Source organism: Coregonus lavaretus, assembly GCF_964263955.1.
Source record: "Coregonus lavaretus genome assembly, chromosome: 4".
In the NCBI taxonomy this organism is placed as follows: domain Eukaryota; kingdom Metazoa; phylum Chordata; class Actinopteri; order Salmoniformes; family Salmonidae; genus Coregonus; species Coregonus lavaretus.
In genome coordinates this window covers 19201094-19227676 of record NC_139991.1, presented here as the reverse complement: position 1 = coordinate 19227676, position 26583 = coordinate 19201094, and the positions used below count along the sequence as shown (strand labels likewise).

The 26583-nt window shown below is 42.0% G+C and overlaps 1 protein-coding gene across 1 annotated transcript in view; it reads left to right on the top strand.

Annotated features, from left to right (window-relative positions):
* Window positions 1–24672, top strand: part of LOC311128015 (CD151 antigen-like) — a 77253-nt gene extending 52581 nt beyond the window's left edge. The window contains exons 4-8 of the mRNA XM_084159944.1: window positions 19099–19173; window positions 20267–20371; window positions 20749–20907; window positions 22155–22241; window positions 23125–24672. Coding sequence (XP_084016070.1) covers window positions 19099–19173; window positions 20267–20371; window positions 20749–20907; window positions 22155–22241; window positions 23125–23184 — 486 coding nt within the window. The 3' untranslated portion in view covers window positions 23185–24672. The remainder of the gene's footprint in view (window positions 1–19098; window positions 19174–20266; window positions 20372–20748; window positions 20908–22154; window positions 22242–23124) is intronic.
* The last annotated feature ends 1911 nt before the right edge of the window (window positions 24673–26583 follow it).

Genomic DNA, 26583 nt, shown 5'->3' with positions numbered 1-26583 from the left:
CTGTTTGAGGTTGTGGACAGGTGTCTTTTATACTGATAACAAGTTCAAACAGGTGCCATTAATACAGGTAACGAGTGGAGGACAGAGGAGCCTCTTAAAGAAGAAGTTACAGGTCTGTGAGAGCCAGAAATCTTGCTTGTTTGTAGGTGACCAAATACTTATTTTCCACCATAATTTGCAAATAAATTCATAAAAAATCATACAATGTGATTTTCTGGAGAAAAAAAATCTCAATTTGTCTGTCATAGTTGACGTGTACCTATGATGAAAATTACAGGCCTCTCTCATCTTTTTAAGTGGGAGAACATGCACAATTGGTGGCTGACTAAATACTTTTTTCCCCCACTGTATATGAATGCCATAGCCTGAGGGACATCCCATGACCATTAATTCCTTGAAGTATTTACATTGTATATAACTTACAAGTAATCCATAGTGTAACCATCAACCTTATTTTTATTTAATTACATTTATCGACGGAAGATTACACAATACAACAGCAGTAGTGTTGTACCTGATTATATGTACTATTATTATTACTACTGAAATTAACTGTATTTCATTATCCTCATTGCATTGTACTTTATTTACTGAAATGTTGTACCACTATACTGCTTTGGCAATATCTACAAATTGTATTTTCATGCACAGAGAGAGAGAGAGAGAGAGAGAGAGAGAGAGAGAGAGAGAGAGAGAGAGAGAGAGAGAGAGAGAGAGAGAGAGAGAGAGAGAGAGAGAGAGAGAGAGAGAGAGAGAGAGAGAGAGAGAGAGAGAGAGAGAGAGAGAGAGAGAGAGAGAGAGAGAGAGAGAGAGAGAGAGAGAGAGAGAGAGAGAGAGAGAGAGAGAGAGAGAGAGAGAGAGAGAGAGAGAGAGAGAGAGAGAGAGAGAGAGAGAGAGAGAGAGAGAGAGAGAGAGAGAGAGAGAGAGAGAGAGAGAGAGAGAGAGAGAGGATCTGGCATGAGCACAGTCCATTGTTCTGGGGCAGAATTGACAGAGAAGTGGCACAGAGAGTGGAGGGAAACTGTTTTCCTTCCAAACAGACACAATTTATAACACTGGCTGAGTCAGAAAACCCCAGAGGCAATGAACGGAAAACTGACCTCATACTCTCACTGGCTAGAGCCCTACAAGGCTGAACTGTGCTGGAAGCAGAGGCAAACGTAAAGGGGTAGTGCACCCAACTGACATAATTTGTTCTTCTTTTCCTCACCTTTGAAGTAATTCAATGTGAATGGGTCATGAATGACTGTCATTTACAATAACACTTTCATTACCTGTGGTGGCCATAGCTAACATTCGCATTGAGCAATAGGTGGTAAGGTGCCCTTGTCTCAGAATGAGAAGAATACCCTGTAGACTTTCTTTTAGACATGGTGCAAATGATGTCTACACCAATGCCTGCTGACAACATGTTGCCAAATACTTTTAGGTCGGTGACGAACAGAACTAGGTAAACAAAGCCTGTGTGGTGTGTCTGGTTTTGGCATGCAATGACCTGCATGCCAAAATTTGAATTCAAGTGATATCTAGGTATTCACATTGTTTTCCATATCAAATTGAACATGTAATTTTGAGGAAACCAATAATAAAACCTCAATGAGTTTAGTTATTTAGTAATAATAGGATCTCTATCCAGTCCTTACCCTGACCTTTTGAGCATTATATTCCTTAGTGAAGGGACAACGGTGGAGTAGTTGAAACAGCCTAATCCAGTATTATTCATTCACATTAGGTAAGGTTTCTCAAACTATTTTGTAATCAGCTCCTGTTCTAGATGGGCCTCTACTGTATGTCCACTTTTGATCCCAAACATAAGCTGTGGCTTTTGTGTGCACGTGTGTGTGTGTGTTGGAATGCAGAGTGCATCCCAAAGAGTTAAGATTAGGCCGATGAATCATGCTGAAGGAATTAATTAATCAGCAGGGAGGGAGGGGAGAGATGGTTAGGAAGGAAAAGAGAGAAGAGGGGTTTGTGTGTGTGTGCGAGTAACTTAACCCTGGCCACGAGGGGCGAGAAGACTGCTGTCGAATCTGTGTGAACTACCTCCGATGTCTTGCCTCAGCAGCTATATCGGCTTTCTGTCAAACTCCATGTATGTCACAGAGGTGTGTGTGTGTGTCTCTCTCTCTGTGTGCGTGTTAGGGTTGGGCGATGTCAATCTTTGTCCTATCGTGATTATGTACCAATAAAACATTGTGATATATGATGCTATCGCCCCCTATTGGCCAACCTCAAAAAATTATATTTTTTAAGTAAAAGAAAAACACTGCTAAACTTACAGTTGGGCTACAGTAAGGAAATCGAAAGCAACTGGATGAATCTTGACGGAAGGTAATGTTGTTGAAAGCCTGGGCAGAGGCTAAGTGCAGGCAAATCTTTTCTAATGTTGCTTTCTGGGGGAGGAGTGTCAGCATGGAGTGTATGTGTGTGTGTATGTGTGGCGCGTTGTGATGGAGCAGTGACTGTCTGATGAGGAATGGGCTGTCTTACCGTAGTGACGTGGGCTGGATGGAAGCAATCTACCACAGAGCCATATCTACAGTATATATATATGACTGGTCTACCGTCTCCAGAACTGGATAATAATTGCTTTATTTGCCTCATAAAATAATAAAATAAATATATACAGTACCAGTCAAAAGTTTGGACACACCTACTCATTCCAGGGTTTTTCTTTATTTTTTTTACTATTTTCTACATTGTAGAATAATAGTGAAGACATCAAAGCTATGAAATAACACATATGGAATCATGTAGTAACCAAACAAGTGTTAAACAAATCCAAATATATGTTATATTTGAAATTCTTCAAACAGCCACCCTTTCCCTTGATGACAGCTTTGCACACTCTTGGCATTCTCTCAACCAGCTTCACCTGGCTTGCTTTTCCAACAGTCTTGAAGGAGTTCCCACATATGCTGTGCACTTGTTGGCTGCTTTTCCTTCACTCTGCGGTCCGACTCATCCCAAACCATCTCAATTGGGTTGAGGTCGGGGGATTGTGGAGGCCAGGTCATCTGATGCAGCACTCCATCACGCTCCTTCTTGGTAAAATAGCCCTTACACAGCCTGGAGGTGTGTTTTGGGTGTGTTTAGTCCCACTAAGCCCAAACCAGATGGGATGGCGTATCACTGCAGAATGCTGTGGCAGCCATGCTGGTTAAGTGTGCCTTGAATTCAAAATAAATCACTGAAACTGCCCTTCGGGTTACAAGAGAAATGGATCTCCATTGGTTCCAACTACAAGCAACAATATCATGTTCCGTTCCCTCCTTTTGCCGCCTTTGTTGACTTCGTCATCCAGCAAGCCAGAATCAGGAATGACCCCAGTTTCAACCTTGTTGCCGATGTTCCTGCTAAAGCAGACAAAGTTCCCTGAAAGCAAGGCAGACAGAGGGAAGTCTCAGTTCACAAAACAGAGGTATCCCCCACTACCACCTCCAACTCAGACAAGCTTATTAAGAAAGCCTTGAAATCTGAACGGCAGTGCCCTATCCTCAAGAAGCCTCACCCCTTATGGAAGTGCTGTGCCTTCCGCGAGAAACCACTGGACCAACGCAAGGCTTTCCTGAAAGAGAATGGCATATGCTTTAGATGTTGTTCATCCTCCTTTCACATTGCCAAGAACTGCAAGTCAAGCGTTAGCTGTGCAGAATGTGAGCGATAGTCATAACAGCGCCCTTCATCCAAGACCACACCCTGGGTCAAAAAGGCAGACCTTCCTACAGAGCACGGTGGGGAGGAAGAGCTCACACCTCCCTCTGACGTAATGTCCCAGTGTACACAAGTCTGCGGTGGGAACCTCACCGACAGGTCTTGCTCTAAGATCTGCCTCGTCAAAATCTACCCAACAGGCTACCGAGATAGAGCAGTGACATTCTATGCCATCCTCGATGAGCAAAGCAACAGATCATTGCCTCCTGAGTGGCGCAGTGGTCTAAGGCACTGCATCGCAGTGCTAGCTGTGCCACTAGAGATCCTGGTTCGAATCCAAGCTCTGTCATAGCCGGCCGCGACCGGGAGACCCATGGGGCGGCGCACAATTGGCCCAGCGTCGTCCAGGGTAAGGGAGGGAATGGCCGGTAGGGATGTAGCTCAGTTGGTAGAGCATGGCGTTTGCAACGCCAGGGTTGTGGGTTCGATTCCCACTGGGGGCCAGTATGAAAAATAATTATAATAAAAAAATAATGTATGCACTGACTAAACTGTAAGTCGCTCTGGATAAGAGCGTCTGCAAAAAAATTAAAAATAATCATTGGTTCATTCTGAGTTCTTCGATATCTTCAGGGTACAAGGCCCCAGCTCTCCCTACTCCCTTAAGACCTGTGCCGGTGTGATGGAGACAGAAGGAAGAAGAGCCAACGGCTACCAGGTAGATGAATGGGCAAGTCAGTCTTCCACTGCTAACTCTCATAGAGTGTAACGAGATCCCAAACAACCGATCTGAGATCCCAACTCCAGATGCAGCGCTCCACCATGCTCACCTGAAACCCCTTGCTCACCTCATCCCAGAACTTGAACCTAAAGCTCCCGTCATGCTCCTTCTGGGAAGAGAAATTATCAGAGTCCGCAAGGTGCTCAAGCAAGTTAATGGGCCCCATGACTCACCATACGCCCAGAAGCTTGACCTCGGATGGGTCATAATAGGCAACGTCTGCCTGGGGAGCGTTCACAAGCCTCTCTCAGTGAGTACCTTTTACACAAACACTTTGGAGAAAGGACGTCCTACTCTCTTCGAGCCATGTCCCAACCTCTTCTTGGTGAAAGAAAGATTCCGGAATGCCCAAGCTCCCGATCAAGCTGCATTATGCTTCTACAAAAGTATTCCTTGCGACAAAGAGGAAGTTCACTTGGGCTGCAATGTGTTCCAGCAAACTAGAGACGACAATAAAGTGGCCTTCTCCATCGAAGACAGCATTTTTCTGAAAATCATAAAGGAAGGGATCAGGAAGGACGACAGCAACAGCTGGGTGGCACCATTACCATTCAAGTCACTAAGACGTTGTCTCCCCGACAATAGATTTTCGAGAATGGTCATGCCGAAGTGGCTCTGCCCTGAAAGAAGAAGAACAGTGGTACCTACCTACATTTGGTGTCTATCACCCAAAGAAGCTTGATCAAATCCATGTGATTTTTGACTCCAGTGCCCAATACGATGGAGTATCCCTCAATGACATCCTCATGACTGGGACCGACCTCATCAACACACTCCTTGGGGTGCTTACTCGCTTCCGTAAGGAATCTGTCGCTGTGACAGCAGATATTAAACAAATGTTCCACTGTTTCCTGGTGTAACAAGAAGACTGTAACTTCCTGAGATTCCTGTGGTTCCAGGACAACGACTTGTCCAAAGACATCATCGACTACTGCATGAAGGTCCATGTCTTCGGCAACAGTCCCTCTCCAGCAGTGGCCATCTACGGCCTCAAACGGTCTGTTCAAGAAGGAGTTCCAGACTACGATCCTGATGTCAGACAGTTTGACGATGGCTTAAAGTCATTTCCTACAGTCCAAGATGCAGTCACCCTACTCAAGAGAACACAAGAGATTCTCGCCAACTCTAATCTGAAGTTACACAAGATTGCCTCAAACAAGAAGGAGGTAATGGAAGCATTTCCATCTCAAGATCACGCAAACGACCTCAAAGTTCTCGACATAGGGTCAGACACTCTGCCTATGCAGCACAGCTTGGGTCTCAACTGGGACCTCAGGACCGACACTTTCACCTTCAAGGTAGATGAAGATGAGAAGCCCTTCACACGCCGAGGAGTGCTATCAACTGTGAACAGTCTGTACGACCCACTGGAATTTGTGGCCCCTGTCACCATTCAAGGCAAGTCTATTCTCAGGGAGCTCACAATGGCAAACGACGAATGGGACTCTCCCCTGCCCCAGAAATGGAGGAGCCATGGGTTACATGGAGAGAGTCTTTGAAAGAGCTATGCAACCTCTATATCCCTAGGGCTTACACTAAGGTCTCACCCCCAGAAGCGAGATGAAGAGAACTATGCATATTCTCGGATGCATCCACGAAGGCAATAGCCGCAGATGCCGACCTCCAAAGTGACAGACGTCAAAGAAGACAGTCACATGGGCTTTGTTATGGGTAAAGCAAAACTGGCACCACGCCCAGAACACACGATTCCAAGGTTGAAACTCTGCGCAGCAGTCTTGGCAGTTGAGTTTGCCGAGCTCATCACCTCAGAAATAGACATCGAGCTTGATGATACAACCTTCCACACAGACAGCAAGGTGGTGTTAGGTTACATCAACAACGAGACCCGGGGCTTCTATGTCTATGTCAGCAATCGAGTCCATCGGATAAGGAGATCTACTCGTCCAGAACAGTGGCGCTATGTACCTACAGATCAGAACCCTGCAGATCATGCAACGAGATTCATCCCTGCAGCTTACCTCTCATACACAACCTGGCTCTCTGGCCCTGCGTTTCTGACACGCCAGTCTCTCAGTCTTGAAAGGAATGCTTTTGAGCTCATTAACCCCTCCTCAGATGCCGATGTTCGCCCCCAAGAAGACAACAACTTCAGCCAAGCAGTTTGGATCCTTACGGTTTTCAAGGTTCTCCACTTGGAAGTCGCTGACTCGTGCCATCACTCACCTCGTTCACATCGCTCGTCTTTTCAACAACACTACAGCGGCAAAAGACAGCAACTGTAAGGGCTGGCACTACTGTCAGACAGCATGCACACCAGACAGATTTTCTCAGTCAAAGGATATCATCATACGGACAGTCCAAGAGGAAACCTATCTAAGAGAGTTTGAGTGCATCAGGAATCAGGAAACAATTCCCAAAGACAGCTCTCTGAGAGCCTTAGATCCATTCATTGATAAAGACGGCCTTCTGAGAGTTGGGGGTCGCATCACTGAAGCAAAACTCGGACACGACGAGAAGAACCCCCTGATCATCCCGGGGAAGCATCACGTCACAACTTACTGGTGAGGCATTACCACGAACGGACCCAACACCAGGGACGCCTTTTCACAGAGGGAGACATCCGTACAGCCGGTCTTTGGATAGATGGCGGTAAAAAGTGCGTGAACAGCATCATCCACCAGTGTGTCACCTGTCAGAGACTTCGTGGTCTTCCTCAGGCACAGAAGATGGCCAGCCTTCCTGCTGATCGTCTCTCCACTGAACCTCCGTTCACCCATGTCGGCCTGGACGTATTTGGTCCATGGACCGTCGCCTCTCGCCGGACAAGAGGAGGCCACGCCCACAGTAAGCGGTGGGCCGTCATATTCACCTGTATGAGCGTGAGAGTCGTTCATATCGAAGTCCTTGAGTCACTGGATACATCAAGCTTTATCAATGCCCTGAGGCGTTTCTTCTTGATCCGAGGCCCAGCAAAGCAGATTCGTTCTGACAGTGGGACCATCTTCATTGGGGCCTGCAAGGAACTTAAGATCCCCTCGAATATCAACAATGACTCTGTGGATACCTACCTGTCAGAACAGGGCTGCACCTGGATATTCAACCCGCCTCATGCCTCTCACATGGGTGGTGCCTGGGAGAGGATGATTGGCGTAGCAAGGAGAATCCTAGTTTCTATGTTCCTCCAACAGAGTCATTAAATGCTATGTCACAAAATGCTCACTACTCTGATGGCAGAAGTAGCTGCCATCATCAATGCCAGACCTCTGGTTCCAGTCTCTACAGATCCAGATGACCCTCTCATACTTACACCTGCTACTCTCCTCACACAGAAAGTGAGTATCCCTTCGAGTCCTGCTGGTGACTGCGGAGCCAAGGACCTCTTTAAGTGGCAGTGGCTTCAGGTTCAACATCTTGCAAATACCTTCTGGGATAGGTGGAGGAAACAATACCTCTCTTCACTTCAGATAAGAAGGAAGTGGCAGTCAAACCAGCCCAACCTCGAGCCTGGAAGCATTGTGCTCCTCAAAGACAAACAAGTCAAGAGGAATGAATGGCCTGTTGGACTGATCACTCAGGTCTTTCCCAGCAAGGATGGTAAAGTCCGTAAAGTCGAGGTTAGACTCTGCAAGCAAGAAGGAATTAAGCTCTTTCTTAGGCCCGTCACAGAGACTGTCCTTCTCCTTCCTCCAGAGGTCTAAACAAACAAGGTCTCTTATATGGACATTCCATAGTTATCAGAGTGGTGTTCTATCACGCCAGGTGGGGAGTGTTCTGTTTTAGTTGTAATACTTACCTTGAATTAGGCTCCTCCTATTGTTGATCTGGAGTAATTTCCTTTAGCTAGAAAATGACCCGTCATGTGACTTGTTAGGAGGAAGTTGGTCATTGTTGCCTCATGTAGAGCTCAGAGTGCTCTGTTTCAGTTTTCTGCTCACAATCTTCATCCATCCTTTACATTGTATGCCTTAGGAAGCTTTGTCAGTGAGTATTTTCATTCCTTTTGCATATAGCTTTCATTTCAGAGCATTATTTGTGGAATTTGGATGTGTATGTTTACTTTGTGGAATAGATGGACAGCACTAGCTTAATTGCTACAGTATGTTAGCCTAGCTTTGGCTAGTTGTCAGTGTGAGCAAAATATCAGGTTACGTTCATATCTAGTTTGTATTTTAGGACAGATGACATTGTCTTATGCAGACATTGTTGTTTTTGTGTTTCAGTTTCACACTGTTTCAACTCAATAAATCTTGTGAACATGGAGATCATGCTTTGAGGGTTATTGATGTGGAGGCGTTTATCTTTCTGTCAAAAATATGCACAGTAATGCATACAGAGGACAGTCAGTGTTGTTTACTAGGTGTTGTCCAATGAATTTAGGCTTTTCTCTGACCACTCCCTCCTCAATCAGGGGTGATTAGAAAATGCTTTGTTCAAAAGAAGACGTTTAATCATCGTATCTTTGGCCATGCAGCCGAAACACGCTGGAGTTTTTAAGTCTTTGTTCAATGGAACAAATAAAGGCATTTTAATTAATTATACGAAGAGTGCCTTGATTCTCCTTTCTTTTTGATGACAAATGTATACCTTTTACCAAAGAGCACATTCTATCTACAAATACCTATTATTGTGTACCCTAGCATCACTTTCCTTATTTTTTCTAAAAATAATTTTGTTTGTTCTATCATAAAGATTTGATTGAGAATAGCCTATGCCTAGGCTTAGGCTATAGACTTTCATTGTTGTTATTTTTGAAAGTCACAACTTTAGGACAGTACCTTCGTAGGCTAGAATATTTGGGAAATAAGCTACTGCTCATTAGGCTTGGGCGGTATCCAGATTTTCATATCGTCATACCGTCCTTCTCTCATCCCGGGATTTATGGTATTACCGGCATAGCACACAAGAGGGCGCAACAAATGCAAGAAAAGCCCATTGTGCCTCTATGAATGCTAACATAATTAGCACAAACTAATAGCGAAATCACATAGACGCTGTTAGCTAAATGCTAACGAGCGTAAACATTTTACATTTTAGTCATTTAGCAGACGCTCTTATCCAGAGCGACTTAGAGTTAGTGAGTGCATACATTTTCATACTAAACGAACATAAAGACAGGTAAATCCAGTTCTTAAAGTTATGTACTCCTGAGTGGCGCAGTGGTCTAAGGCACTGCATCGCAGTGCTAACTGTGCCACTAGAGATCCTGGTTCTAATCCAGGCTCTGTCGCAGCCGGCCGCGACCGGGAGACTCATGGGCGGCGAAACAATTGGCCCAGCGTCGTCCAGGGTAGGGGAGGGAATGGCCGGCAGGGATGTAGCTCAGTTGATAGAGCATGGCGTTTGCAACGCCAGGGTTGTGGGTTCGATTCCCACGGGGGGCCAGTATAAAAAAATATGTGTTCACTAACTGTAAGTCGCTCTGGATAAGAGCGTCTGCTAAATGACGTAAATGTAAATGTAAATGTTATGCAAGCATAGCTAGTAGCTAACAAATGTCATTGTCAGCAATTTGCTTTATCTCCTAACGTATTGCACAAATTAACTGCAGGTATTAACTAAAAAGGTAGCAACAAAAATTCAAATTTATTGGAAAACTTCAAATAAATCATTTAGACGTTTTTTTTAAACTATCTCGTGGCCTTTTTCAAATACCCCTGTATACGGTGTATGTTCATAACTTTAACTTGTATTAAAGCTTTTATGATAGGCCAGTAGGAGAAATGAGGATAGGTTTTTGGCCATTTTTGGTTTTCAACCTCGCTTGGAGGGATTTTCCCGGCCCTCAACTTGATTAAACTTGTCATTAGATTTTTCTATAGGCTATTGATATTGTTTGTTCTCTTTCATTATTAGTCCCCTGACTACCTTACTTTTTTAGGCTATTCAAATAAGTTTTGGGGAGAAAGCCATGCATAAAATGGTGAAGCGTAGCCTTCAGCCATATTCATTATAGGCTATCGAATGCAGAGACAAGGGAATATTGGCAGTTTTTTTTACGGCTAAACACAAGATAGTTAAGCAATGTCAGTTATTTTAAAAAATGAATAGGTTTAGGCTATAGTCTAAAGCCCATGCATCCGACAGAAAGAGAAAGGACCAATATTTTCGGACTACATTTTACGCTTCTTTGGTGGAATTCTCCGCTCTGTCTGGCCTACATCCCTCTCTTGCGTTCTGTATCACATATTTATTGAAATAGGCTATAGCTAGTAGGAATAGGCAAATTACTCGGAATGTCACTTGTGCGCTGCCCAGCTGTGCACTGTGAGACTCTGTTCTTTAATGCAAGGCGCCAGTCAAGTTCAAATAGGCTAAACTATTGTCTGTCATATCACGACGTCGTCACCATCGACGATGATTGACAGCCATCATCAATGGTGACGACATTGTGATATGACAGACGATGGTTTAGCCTATGCTATCGTAATATCACCCAACCCTAGTGTGTGTGTGTGTGTGTCTGTGTGTTTTTTCAACACCCTTGTGGCCGCATCAACAAGCATTGATCAGTCTGCTTACTCAGCATTCAAGATCAGAGCCACTTTGAGAAAAGACAAAGACCAGCGGTGAGCCAGGAGAATTGGGTCAAGGTTTTCCCCGATTTTATCTCCCCGTTTGTCTAATGCTAAAGGAACTTGGTGGTGAATGCAGAACTGCCCTACCTCTGATGTGTCTGGTCAAATCAGATGGGAGATAAAACTCTAATCTAACTCTGTGACTTAAAGGAAATGGCCTCCCTTAAAGTACAAGGCATCCATACACTTTAAATGTAGGGCATTTGCAGGTCAAATGCAGAGCACAAATTGAAGGAAAGGACCACATACAATGTACTGCCACAGACCCCCTAGGCTCTTACCCTTACCATCTAGGCTTTTGTGTAGATTTGTAAGGATTTAATGGGTAAGAAGTGAACATTCCACCTAGCCTATTAAAGGTCAAGGTAGAGCTAGTACCTATCCAATCCTTCCAGAGCTACACACAAGTTTATGGGATATTTTTGTATCTACATTAAGCACTAAGGATTTAAACTGGAATTGGACTGATCGCTACATCCCTAAATGAACTGGCAAGGACTGTGCTTCCTTCTTAAGAGGGACACAGGACAGGGGATTTTATTTGATTAGCTTAATTTTATGCCAATATTAAAAAGGCAATCAGCTATTGCTACAGTGCCTTCAGAAAGTATTCATACCCCTTGACTTATTCCACATTTTGTTGTGTTACAGCCTGAATTCAAAATGGATTAAATTGATACTTTTTTTCACCCATCTACACACAATACCACATAATGACAGTGAAAACATGTTTTTAGAAATGTTCGCAAATTTATTGAAAATGAAATATAGAAATTACATAAGTATTCACACCCCTGAGTCAATACTTTGTAGAAGCACCTTTGGCGGCGATTACAGCTGTGAATCTTTTTGGGTAAGTCTCTAAGAGCTTTGCACACCGGGATTGTACAATATTTTACCATTTATTATTTTTAAAGTTCTTCAAGCTCCATTAAGTTGATTGTTGATCATTGCTAGACAGACATTTTCAAGTCTTGCCATAGATTTTCAAGCCAATTTAAGTAAACTGTAACTAGGCCACTCATGAATATTCAATGATGTTTTGGTAAGCAAATCCTAGTGTTTTAGGTTATTGTCCTGCTGAAAGGTGAATTCGTCTCCCAGTTTTCCTCTAGGATTTTGCCTGTGCTTATAGCTGTGTTCTGTTTCTTTTTAACCAAAAAAAATCCCTAGTCCTTGCCAATGACAAGCATACCCATAACATGATGCAGCAACCTCCATGCTTGAAAATATGAAGAGTGATACTCAGTGATGTGTTGGATTTGCCCTCCTGTATTCAGGACAAAAAGTTAATTTCTTTGCCACATTTCTTGCAGTATTGCTTAAGTGCCTTGCTTCAAACAGGATGCTTGTTTTGGAATCTTTTTATTCTGTACAGGGTTCCTTTTCACTGTCATTTAGATTAGTATTGTGGAGTAACTACAATGTTGTTGATCCATCCCCAGTTTTCTCATATCACAACCATTGAACTCTGTAACTGTTTTAAAGTCACCATTGGCCTCATGGTGAAATCCCTGAGCAGTTTCCTTCCTCTGCGGCAACTGAGTTAGGAAGGATGCCTGTATCTTTGTAGTGACACCATCCAAAACCTAATTAATAACTTCACCATGCTCAAAAGGATTTATTCAGCGTCAATCGGTGCCGTTCTTTGCGAGGCAATGAAAAACCTCCCTGGTCTTTGTGGTTGAATGTGCTTGAAATCCACTACTCGATTGAGGGACCTTACAGATAATTGTATGTGTGGGGTACAGATATGGGGTAGTTATTCAAAAATCATGTTTACCACTATTATTAAACACGAAATGAGTCCATGCAACTTATTATGAGAGCACATTTTTACTCCTGAGCTTATTTAGGCTTGCAATAACAATTAATAAATAAAAACATCGACAAACAAAATTCTACTTTGACATTATGGGGTATTGTGTGTAGATCAGTGACACAACATTTCAATTTAATAAATTATTAAATGCAGGCTGTAACACAACAAAATGTGGAAAAAGTAAATGTGTGTGAATACTTTCAGAAGGCACAGTAGAAAAATCTGAAGAAAAATATCACAGTATGCTTCAAGTTATACCAACATGTCATGAGTCTTTCAGTTTGATACATTGTTCAGAAACGTGTTTAAATGTCACTGCCGCAATTGGCGCTATTTTTCTCCTTGTTACAAGAACTCATAGCCTGATTTCCCCCCCACACACATCTATGTAGCCCGAAAGTCTAGTTGGTAATATCCAGTAACACATGTAACTCATAAAGATGGTCTGCAGAAAGTGTCTGTTCTTTGTCTCTTTGACATCCTTCAGGGGACATCTGGCCTGGAATCTGGTACAATATATGTTATCCACCATTCATAACTGAGGGGCATTTGTGGACAACAAATGTGTAAATCTTTGCCTGGAGGGTGTGTGAACCTCGTAGGCTGTCCTTACAACATTGGCTAAACTAAAGAACAAACGTCAAACTGCATTTGAAACATAAAATAAATCTATCAATAAATTACATTCTATTACATGTGAACTAGAGGTCTTCACGGGTCCAGAAAGTTGGACCCATTCCGAAATGGATCAGTGGCTTTCCCACCCGACCCGATATGCATGCATGCATTTTTTATTTTTACGGAGACCCGTTCCGAATGGACCCGAGGACAGTCAGACCCGTTCCGAAAAAGCCTGTGGACAAACAGACCCAAACAGACCCGTGCTGGTTTGGATCTGAGAGACCCGTTCAGATCCGAGAGTAGAAAGAGAGCAAGAAAGAAACCTCCAACTGGGCGCTGCCAGCGCCAGCAATAAACGAGTGATAGGCTATTGGCCAAATGATCCACGGTTACGTGTACTTAAAAATTGCCTATAACGAATTACAAAAAAACTGTTTGTGTTTCGATATGTAGCATATTCAAAACTTTATAGCCTGTTGTTTTATTGGTTTTTACTTTCCTAAAACAATAATTGTCCACCTCACGGTTCAGCTGTCAGAGATTTGAGCACTGAATGCATCATGGCATTTTATGCATATGGCGTCCAATGGCCTAGGCGTCCACTGTAAGTTAGCATTTCACGGTAATGTCTACACCTGTTGTATTCGGCGCATGTGGCAAATAAAATTTGATTTGATTTGAAATATTACAAAAGTAAATATAAAGGAAGAGAAGCTTAGGCCTATAGCCCTAGAGACTGAGAGAAAGATGGAGATATGCCGGCGGCATGTTCCTGACAACGAAATTGATTTCTTTATCCTTGTCAGATAAGCTACTACTGCTATACAGATACAATGCCTTCAGAAAGTATTCAGACCCCTTGACTTTTTCCACATTTTGTTACGTTACAGCCTTATTCTAAAATTGATTAAATTTGTTTTTTTTCGTCATCAATCTACACACAATACCCCATAATGACGAAGCATAAACAGGTTTTTAGAATTCTTTGCTAAATAATAAAAAATTAAAAACTGAAATCACATTTACATAAGTATTCAGACCCTTTACTCAGTACTTTGTTGAAGCACCTTTGGCACCGATTTAGAGCCTTGAGTCTTCTTGGGTATGACGCTACAAGCTTGGCACACCTGTATTTGGGGAGTTTCTCCCATTCTTCTCTGCAGATCCTCTCAAGCTCTGTCAGGTTGGATGGGGAGCATCACTGCACAGCTATTTTCAGGTCTCTCCAGAGATGTTCGATCGGGTTCAAGTCCGGGCCCTGGCTGGGCCACTCAAGGACATTCAGAGACTTTTCCTGAAGCCACTCCTGCATTGTCTTGGCTGTGTGTTTAGGGTCTTTGTCCTGTTGGAAGGTGAACCTTCGCCCCAGTCTGAGGTCCTGAGCGCTCTAGAGCAGGTTTTCATCAAGGATCTCTCTGTACTTTGCTCCGTTCATCTTTCCCTCGATCCTGACTAATCTCCCAGTCCCTGCCGCTGAAAAACATCCCCACAGCATGATGCTGCCACCACCATGCTTCACCGTAGGGATGGTGCCAGGTTTCCTCCAGACGTGACGCTTGGCATTCAGGCCAAAGAGTTCAATCTTGGTTTCATCAGACCAGATCATCTTGTTTCTCATGGTCTGAGAGTCCTGTAGGTGCCTTTTGGCAAACTCCAAGCAGGCTGTTACTGAGGATTGGATTCTGTCTGGCCACACTGCCATAAAGGCCTGATTGGTGGAGTGCAGCAGAGATGGTTGTCCTTCTGGAAGGTTCTCCCATCTCCACATAGGAACTCTGGAGCTCTGTCAGAGTGACCATCGGATTCTTGGTCACCTCCCTGACCAAGGCCCTTCTTCCCCAATTGCTCAGTTTGGCCGGGCGGCCAGCTCTAGGAAGAGTCTTGGTGGTTCCAAAATTCTTCCATTTAAGAATGACGGAGGCCACTGTGTTCTTGGGGACCTTCAATGCTGCAGAAATGTTTGCCAGATCTGTGCCTCAACACATTCCTGTCTCGGAGCTCTACGGACAATTCCTTCGACCTCATGGCTGGGTTTTTGCTCTGACATGCACTGTCAACTGTGGGACCTTATATAGACATGTGTGTGCCTTTCCAAATCATCTCCAATCAATTTAATTTACCACAGGTGGACTCCAATCAAGTTGTAGAAACATCTCAATAATGATTGTGTGTAGATTGATGAGGAGAAAAAAGATTCAATCAATTTTAGAATAAGGCTGTAACGTAACAAAATGTGGAAAAGGGGAAGGGGTCTGAATACTTTCTGAATGCACTGCGTACAGAAGGAGGCTAATTCTTGAATTTTCTATCAGAATATTTTATATAGATGAGCATTATATTGTTAGATTAAAGGAGTAACTCTGGTAGGCATAAAACATTCTTCCTCAAGTTCAACTTTCGGAGTCAGTTGGAGCGCTGGGTCGCACTGCCTTCATAGGCCTGCAGTAGTTAAGCCTAATCATAGCCATACCACACCAAACATTCACAAAAGTTTCTTACTTTTGGTATTACCCTAATAAAGTAAAAATGTTGTTTATAGGGAAAATAAGAACAGGTTATTATATTTCAGCATTAGATAAAGTTTTGCATCTTGCCATCTTTGGTTTTTCCTTTTCATTACAGTTGGAACTTAATTTTGCCAAAGGAAATGGCTCAAGAATGAAGAAAAACAATTGTTGCATATTTAAAGAATTAGTTTAAACCTTCACAAAAGTTTTGAACAGAGGCCTATATTGCAGCAATTAAACAAAGGCGAGTGCCTCTAGCCCTACCCCACAACTGACAACAATAGGCTTATTATATTTATTTTACAACAGGCTTACTTTTAACCTATCTTATACTAAATACGGAGCACAAAATTAAAAAGACAGTTCAAACTTAATTTAGCCAACGAAAATATCTTGACTTAACAAAACATATTTTGCGTATTTAAAGAACTGCTTTAGATTCATAAATAGGCCTACAATACTACTGCTAATGATATAATAATGATAAAACAAATGATAATAAATACGAAAATAAATAAAAGTTAGAAAACTGCATCAAAGCTGAATATATTAATAATGTAATATTTTATTGAGTTGCAATTGGCTGACACAGACAACAAGCTCGCACAGTTCTCATCACCTCACACATTAAATTAACAGAGGACAGGTCCAATCGGGTACAGTCAGTAAATACATTTGAATTGCACGTACCTGAGACCCGTGGCAATTATATCAGACCCGACCCAGGTCTAAAACAAAAGTCCGAATTTAGGACCCTGCGCACTCGGCTCCTGGGTCGGATCTTGGAATTTTGGGTCTGTTGGACCTGTGAAGACCTCTAATATGAACCCAAGCTAATACCAAAAATGTTCATACTTTAGCAATGAAAACATATGGGCCTATATTGCATAAAAACCATTGTATAAAGAAGATGAGCAAATCCATTGTTTAGTTTTTATTAAAAGTATACAGATGCACAACAATAGATCATCAAACCTCACCACCCACAACTCAACATCCTAGTATTTTTGACCATTTAAAAATGTTCTGTGCTAGCAGTAACATTAGTCTTCCCGTCCTATTTATGTTGTTCAATGTGGCAGTAGTTCTCCTGTCCTTGGCATAGGTTCGGTTATCAGGCCTAGGCTTCTTCTTGGCATCCCCTGGTCAGATGTTAGCCGGCTCTTTGGAGGTCTGTGGTGTAGATGTAGTTATTTTGTCTTAAATGCATATACCCTTTGTCTTCTGGACTGAAAGAATATAGAACATATGTGGTGAAATATTCATTGAATCAAGGAAATGTCAATACCTTCCTTACGATAAATTTCCATTGGAATTTTGCCTTGAGTGAGCAATAGTTTTGTTGCATGGAGTTCTGATTGCATTCAATTTGTAGGAATATAATATTACACCCAATAGCTTAGGGAGACATTTCGAGTTCTGCATGGCTGATCTGTGGTGGTTATAATTAAACACTGCCAGCAGTGAGGATAGAAGGCAAACACAAACAAACATTTAGCACTTGCATAGCCAACATGGGAATGTGATTCTGGAATAAATAAAAACAGATTCAAAATTGAAACCCCTCTACATTACTGGTCCCGTGTAGCTCAGTTGGTAGAGCATGGCGCTTGCAACGCCAGGGTTGTGGGTTCGATTCCCACGGGGGGCCAGTATGAAAAAAATGTATGCACTCACTAACTGTAAGTCACTCTGGATAAGAGCGTCTGCTAAATGACTAAAATTTTAATGAAAAATGAGATCACCTCTTCACACATCAACACTTGCTATTCATGGGTTGCACGTTTGTCACAATAAACTTTATTTTGAAGACTGATGCCCGACTGAGCGTTCTATTCAATGCAGATATTTCAAAAGGAGGAAAATAATTTAGTATGAAAACCTTTTGTCATCATTGTGATGTCACCAGATTGTCTGTCTGTAGATGCAGTATAACTTTAGCTAGCTAACGTTAGCATTGCTAGCTATATTTGACAAACTTTGCCATCTCTCTAAAGTACATTTGACCATATCATAATGATGGCAAAGTTGTTTCCAATTAATAGTTTGCATACTTTAGCAATGTCATTGTATTTCCAGGCCACTATAGCTAACTTGTGTAATTAGCCCCACTTGACTTTCAGGCACCACTATGGCTGAGGCTAAATATAAATGCTGAAGCTAGCTAAATACATTGCATGGGCCGAAATTGACCTATGAAGATAGAATTTGTCAACATAATTACACCACAGACTGCATAGCGAATTCATGTGGCGCTTAGCAAAGTAGGCTAGCTAACTCGGCTAGCTTTCTACAATGTGTCAAAACGTGTCAAAAATCTATAACCTAATGCTCATCGTGTAAAAATATATAGCCTAACGCTTTGCTGGAACATAGTACGATTAACGTTAGATGACTAGCTCGATATCTACACTGGAGTATACCAAACATTAGGAAGACCTTCCTAATATTGAGTTGCCCCCCCCCCCCCCCTTCAGAACAACCTCAATTCATTGGGGCATGGATGCTGGCCCATGTTGACTCCAATGCTTCCCACAGTTGTGTCAAGTTGGCTGTCCTTTTGGGTGGTGGACCATTCTTGATACACACAGGAAATTGTTGAGCGTGAAAAACCTAGCAGCGTTGCAGTTCTTGCATCCAGTATGAAGGAAGTTAGTTAGTTTCGCGAGCCAATGCTAACTAGCGTTAAGGCAATGACTGGAAGTCTAAGGTAACCATCCATTGATTTCCAGTCATTGTGCTATAAATTATACCATTGACTTCCAGTCATTGCGCTAACGCTAGTTAGCAGTTGCGCTAACGCTAGTTAGTAACTTCAAACTGCACACAGAGACATTAAAATTGTATCCACGAGTTCATCTGTCTTTGGCTCTTCATTGCCAAAATCCTGAAGGATCCCTTTAAGGGCGGCATACTGTTTGTACAGCTCCGTTGACATCTCACCACATAATCAATACGCCATAAATTAAAACTATCATTGGCAAACATTCTTAGTCCATTTTCTCAAAATAACAAAACGACAACGGTGACCCCACGACCACCAATCGACTGCTCTGATCAATTTAACTCCAGCTCATCTAAATTGGATTTGCCTGTTTTAACTGTGATGTCCATAGACAGAGGGCCAGGGGAAATCAATTTCAACCTAATCCCCTACCTTTCATTGTCTCCCCACAGTACTTTGTCCTGCTGCTGTGTATATTCCTGCTGGAGATCCTCGCCGGTGTCCTGGCCTACATCTATTACCAGCAGGTAATGAATGACTTGATTCACCACCTGATTCCACCGCCAGTAACATTATCTATACCCAGAGCCTGCCCAGAGACAGAAGAGTGTATGTTTGTAAAAACTGAAACCACAACAAGGGAAGGTTCACAGATAATGCACCAGTCTCTCTCTTTCTCAATCTGTTGCTTTTCTCTCTCTCTTGTTGTAGCATTTCTGTATTGTGATGATATCACTAAGATGTGGTTCCCACTACTATCCTTATCACTAGTATATATCCCTGCTGTGTAGATGTAAGACCTGCAGGAATGTTATCCTACCAGCTTGGTGTGTGTCATTTGAACTCTCTCTGTGTAATTGTCTGCTTATGTACCCTGTTTTCATCTCACTGCTGCAGTGTTTCCCACGCTGTGAACAGGTCAAATAAAAACCTATTCTATTTCTCTCTCTTCCTCCCCCCTCTCCCTCCCTCGTTCATTTATTCCCTTTATCTCTCCTTTACGTTCTGACTTGGCTCTACATTCTGTGGTTGCCATAGAAACTGTGGGCCAGCTAGATGTAGGCCTATGCTCTTACCCGAGTTTTGCGCTACTGTTATAAATGAATGAAAATGTACATCCTCTTACCTTTATGTATATAATTTCCCCACTTCAAAATATTATTGGGTCAAGAGGAATTCCATCTGTAATTACAGTTTTAGCTATTCTAGACCTTTGATACAGTGGATCGTTCTATTCTATTAAATCGACAATGAGATGCATTACATTCCTTCAAGTATTATTTTACTGATAGAAGATTCACAGTCTTCATTGGTGAGCTTATGTCTGCTTCTCCCACTACCTTAATCTCAATTTACATGCTTCCACTTAGTCCTATTCAGAAAGACAATATCCCTTTTGTTCCTGCTTAGTGCTAACGTACCTGATTTAAGGAATCAACGAGGTGTGTTAGAGTTAGGTTAGAACAAAAGCCTGCACTCAAAAATCGTAGTTTCCCCTTCCTTGGTACTGTATATGCTTCTGTTTCTATTGCCTGCTGGGTAGCTGTGATGTAGTCTGACCAAGGTCATGTTTACTGTGTCCGTTCTCTCATATCCCCTGTGTCATGTCTTCCTCTGCAGCTCAATGAGGAGCTGAAACAGAACCTGCGGGAGACAATGGTGCAGAAGTACAGGCAGTCAGAGCAGGAGCATATCACCAAAGCAGTGGACAAGCTGCAGCAGGAGGTAAGAGAAGGCACCATAAGCAGACTTGAGGAGTTTGGTTAGAGGTTTTTGTAAATATTAATTTGGGAATTTGTCGGTTTTCTCCAATGTGCATTAATAATCAGCTTGTTTATGTTTACGTTCATTGTATCTACTGTTATTTACACTGTCACAGGTATGTGTTTTCATTATGCTTGGTTACAGTATGTTATAGCCCTTCATGTAACTCGTCATTATGAAACTTGTGATTTGAAAGATAGCCCATTGTTTTGTATAAGGATTTGGTTCATGAACTGAATATCATTCAGCTCGTCATCTGAAACAACTGCAAGACAATTGGAAAAACATCCACCACCCTGTCTGGGAAATGCCCTCTCCTCCTCTCCCTCTCCCGCCAGTTTAAGTGCTGTGGCAGCAACAGCTCGTCGGACTGGGGCGAGAGCGTGTGGATCCACACCAGTGAGGCAGATGGCAGGCTGGTGCCGGACAGCTGCTGTAAGACCCAGACGCTGGGCTGCGGCCGTAGGGACCACCCATCAAACATCTACAAGGTGGAGGTGAGTGTCAGATACAGAGAGCAGCCGGTGTTGTTGCGTGTTAGTGTGCTTGCAATTCATAGTGCAAATAATGCTTGAGTTCAGGTTTGTGTATCAAGATCATAGCTGCAGGATGTAGTTTGTGGGTTGGGAATGTATGGAGTAAGCATTCGAAATGTAACGAGTACTTTTGGGTGTCAGGGAAAATGTATGGAGTAAAAAGTACATTATTTTCTTTAGGAATGTAGTGGAGTAAAAGTAAAATTTGTCAAAATATAAATAGTAAGGTAAAGTACAGATACCCACAAAAAATAATTAAGTAATACTTTACACCACTGTAATCTCATAATACTTGTGGAATATAAAAATACTTGCCTGATATATGTTTTCCAGTTTCTTTAAATACTTTGCAAATGCAACTTATTTCTATTTGTAAAATTGAAATGGTCTATTCATTCCTTTTACATTTTAGTAGATGCTCTCATCCAGAGCAATTTACAGTAGTGAGTGCATACTTTTTCGTACTGGTCCCCCTGTGGGAATCGAACCCAAAACCCTAGAATTGCAAGCACCATGCTCTACCAACTGAGCCACATCACATCACATCATCGCAAACCACTTGATGTCTCAATGTACTCAATTACTGTATTATGCATTGTTTTTCTTCATGGTGATGGACAGTCTACAGGTACCAAACCTAGATGACCAGCCTATGTACAATACAGTAATGCACATTTACATTAAGTGGTTTGTAAGGATGGTAAATTAATACTGCACAAAACGTGGTTGTTTTCCATGTTATTTGATGAAGAAAAATATTTTATTTGATGTGGATGTTTTGTGTCTTTGGCCATAACTTTGCACCTTTTGATGTAAACGTTTGAGGACAGGGTTTTGTTCTTTCTGGATTCCATTAGAATGACAATTGCAGAGAAAGAGACAGGGCAACAACTATTACAATTCCAACTATTGAATCCTGCAAGATACTGTTCTTAATTATACCTACCTTTTTTAACAAAGCGGAGATGCTGAAAATAAGTTTTTGCCTGCGCTACAGACGTCTGTATCGGTCCGCTAATACTAGTAAAGGCTCAGTGCACTACTTGAGTAAAAAATATATATATATTAGATTTTATTTATTTCGGGGGGGTTTTCATTCCGATTTTTCAGCACCCTCAGCTCCACTACTTCCCGCAGCTATGATCAATTTTGAAAGTCACCTTGAACGTCACACACACACACAATGTGGTCTTACCTTTCCTCTCAAGGGGGGTTGTATCACTAAACTGGAGAACTTCATTTTGGACCACCTGAAGATCATTGGAGCAGTGGGCGTGGGCATCGCCTGTGTACAGGTGAGCAAAAATAAGCAATTTCACTGTTTACAGCACAGAGATAACCCAAGATGGCCACCATCAACATAAGAATCCTTGCCCTGGTCTCTGGAAATTCAGGGGTAATGGTAGAAGTTTAAAGCAACCAAAAGTAATTTTTGAGTTTCTTTCTCTCAAACGTCTGCTAGTTTTGAATTATTTAGACACTGAAACACTTAAACCACTTAAGCATGTATTCTTATGTGGCCTCAGGCATATACACTACCGGTCAAAAGTTTTAGAACACCTACTCATTCAAGGGTTTTTCTTTATTTTTTACTATTTTCTAGAATAATAGTGAAGACATCAAAACTATGAAATAACACATTGCATATTTGAGCTGTTCTTGCTATAATATGGACTTGGTCTTTTACCAAATAGGGCTATCTTCCCCCCCCCCCCCTACCTTGTCACAACACAACTGATTGGCTCAAGCGCATTAAGAAGGATAAAAAATCCACAAATTACCTTTTAACAAGGCACACCTGTTAATTTAAATGCATTCCAGGTGACTACCTCATGGAGCTGGTTGAGAGAATGCCAAGAGTGTGCAAAGCTGTCATAAAGGCAAAGGGTGGCTTTGTAAAATTAAAATAAATAAAAACCCTTGAAAGAGTAGGTGTTCTAAACCTTTTGACTGGTAGTGTATGTTGAAATATGCTGGCACCAACTGAAACATATACTTATGTGCCGTCAGGCTTGTACTGTAGTTACAGTACCTGAATACACTTGCAAGGTATCTCTCTCTCTCTCTCTCTCTCTCTCTCTCTCTCTCTCTCTCTCTCTCTCTCTCTCTCTCTCTCTCTCTCTCTCTCTCTCTCTCTCTCTCTCTCTCTCTCTCTCTCTCTCTCTCTCTCTCTCTCAGATTGTGGGGATGGTGTTTACTTGCTGTCTATATCGGAGTTTGAAGGCAGAGCCGTACTGAGAGTAGAACACGAAGAGAAGGAAAAGGGAGGGGTCTAGTCTCTGCCACCCAGTGTCATCATATCCCAGCGACCCGTTTAGTCATGGGGTCTAACACTGTGCCATGCAAACAGAAGAGGACGATATGTGTAAGGGTCTAGGATGCATTATGATAGTGTCTCTCAATCCATTCCCTGGGGGGACCATTTTGGTTCTAGCCTAGCACTAACTCCCCTGATTCAACAAATCAAGGGCTTGATTTGTTGAATCATTTGTATTGGGCTAGAATTCCTACGGGGTCCCCCCTTGGAATGGGGAATCAGATTTATGCAAGCTATCTGATCTACAATGCTCTATATTTTGGTAGTCTGCAACAACAGAGCACTCTGTGTAACCTAGTGTGATGTAAAGATCAGTGGACCAAAATGGCCCGTGCATGAGAACAGCTTGTCTTAACATTGCAATAATCATGACTGTGGCTTAATGAGTGAGACCTGACCTCTGGGGCCGATTACCATGGCAACACATTTTCATTATACATCAAGTAGCTGATTATACATTTACACCCATCTTTTACACTGTTTTTCTCTCAACTTTTTAATTGTTAGTTTATTTGATTTTTTGTATTTATCTTTTAATACAATGGAATTCTCCACTTGTCGTCAACACTGACTTTGTGTAAAATCACATCAAACTGACTACTCCTGCAAGCCTTTTTCATGTATACTGAACAAAATTATAAATGCAACAATTTCAAAGATTTTACTGAGTTACAGTTCATATAAAGAAATCAGTCAATTGAAATAAATTAATCAGGCCCTAATCTATGGATTTCACATGACTGGCCCCTCAGATGATCCCGCAGGTGAAGAAGCCAGATGTGGATAAATGAACATTAAATTCTCTGGCAACAGCTCTGGTGGACATTCCTGCAGTCAGAATGCCAATTGCACGCTCCCTCAAAACTTGAGACAACTGTGGCATTGTGTTGTGTGACAAAACGGCACACTTTAGAGTAGCCCTTTATTGTCCCCAGCACAAGGTGAACCTGTGTAATGATCATGCTGTTTAATCAGCTTCTTGATATGCCACACCTGTCAGGTGGATGGATTATCTTGGCAAAGGAGAAATGCTCACAAACAGGGATTTAAACAAATTTGTGCACAAAATTTGAGAGAAATAAGCTTTTTGTGCGTATGGAAAGATTCTGGCCTCTTATTTCAGCTCATGAAACATGGGACCAACACTTTACATGTTGCGTTTATATTTTTGTTCAGTATATATTCTGATTGTCTTTGTGTGCCTTTGTAGATTTTAAAAGATTTATTAAGTTTTGCTTTTATTCAAACCATAAATGTTATTTTATTTTGTATTTAACACACGAGTAGGAGGACTTGATTATATGTAAAGTGTGCCTCAAAGACACCACAAACTAATCAAACTGCTGTATTTCTGTTGATTTTCCTCTATACATGGAGGTATTTAGCTGAAATAAACACAATTAAACCTGTTTTGGGGTAAATTTACAAGGTGTAGGTAGCTATGGTATGTCAAATGAACTGTCAAAGGGAGTCATAACGTTATACATATATAGGTAAGAGCTACCGAATGTCATTTTTGGTGAGTTTGGACATTTATAAGTGAATGTGAATGAGAGACATTGTGCAAATGAACAGTACTGGCTCTGGAGCAGCATGTGTACATGCTGTGTCTGTGTGGAGTCTGGAGTCGCTAGGGTAACGGGCCTGCCTGCTCTGCTTGGAGAAGATGGGGGAGGAGCAGACAGGCCGAGAAAGGAGAAAAAACACAAGGAAATCAAAAGATAGCAGTGGCAGCTTTACAGATAACTCATCCAAAGGGCTTTGACTTCTCAAACACGGCAGAAAGCCAACACAATATGATGCCCCGTCACCTTGTTAATTCAGCCACTTAGATAACGCGACCTCTAAGTTTAACTTGCTAGTTAACGCAGAATTCTTAATTTTTCACGCAGGAAAAAAGATACAACTCATAAGAAATATCTTGCTTCGTTTTGTAAACGCAGATCTAAAGTGGTTATTGTAATTTCTGCTCTGCATCAGACTAATGTTGTGCTTCAGTTGCAGTTCTCCAGTCAGATGAGAATTCACTAATGGGCATTCTATCAACAGACAGACTCTGACTGATGTGGAGCTACTTTTCTCTGGTACTTTTCTCGGTGTAGCCAGCCTACTTTTCTCTGGTACTTTTCTCGGTGTAGCCAGCCTACTTTTCTCTGGTACTTTTCTCGGTGTAGCCAGCCTACTTTTCTCTGGTACTTTTCTCGGTGTAGCCAGCCTACTTTTCTCTGGTACTTTTCTCGGTGTAGCCAGCCTACTTTTCTCTGGTACTTTTCTCGGTGTAGCCAGCCTACTTTTCTCTGGTACTTTTCTCGGTGTAGCCAGCCTACTTTTCTCTGGTACTTTTCTCGGTGTAGCCAGCCTACTTTTCTCTGGTAAAATGCCAGATTAACTTTAAGAAAAACATTAAAAAAGTAGCTGGCTACATTCTTTCTATGATAAACAGAAATATGCAAAAAATACCTTGCTTTTACATTGTAAGCTCATTTAGCCTACTTGTGTGGCTTCCAGCCAAATATCGTTGCACTTCTGTTGTAATCTGATGAAAATGAAGCTATTTTCTGCCGAATGTGTTGCACTAATGTATTTTCTGTGAAGGAAAACTATAGTTGCACGCCCCTGATCACTCTATTGAAGCATAAAAACACTACACTGTCAATATACAATGGGACCCCTGTCAATACACAGCTGGACTCACCTGCTCCCGCTTTCTCCAGTTGTGATACTTACAAACAGACGAGACTGACTCAACTGTTCTGGGGAACTATGGTAAACTTCATAATGTAAAATAATGTGACCAGTGAATTGAATAACGCAATCTGCTTTATCTTCTAACATATTGCACAAGTTGACTGCAGGTATTTACTTAAAAAGTAGCTACAAATATGACTATATATTATTATGTATAGAAACATTTTCCTGTGGTGATTTCCAAATACCCCAGTATACGGTATGCCGTCCAAGCCTAGTATGCGATGTTACGATGATAAGTTGACTGAAAATATATTTATTCATAATTTTTTTATCAAAGCTGGTGAGTTCCGGACCCCCTAGACATAGCAGCCTTCTTGTAGTTCAACCAGTTTACATTAGCCTATAGCCCTACTATCAATAAGCTCATGTAACTGCATTGTGTTTGTGTATTATTTGGCATTTGGGCCATGTCCCTCTTAATTTGGGCCATGTCCCTCTTAATTGACATGGAAACCAATGTTGAGATGACGGCTGTATTACAAGTGGTTGACTATTTTAGGCCATGCGATTTACTTTTACGACTCATATTCCATCACTGTGTGACTGTGGCTGCGTTTACACAGGCCTAA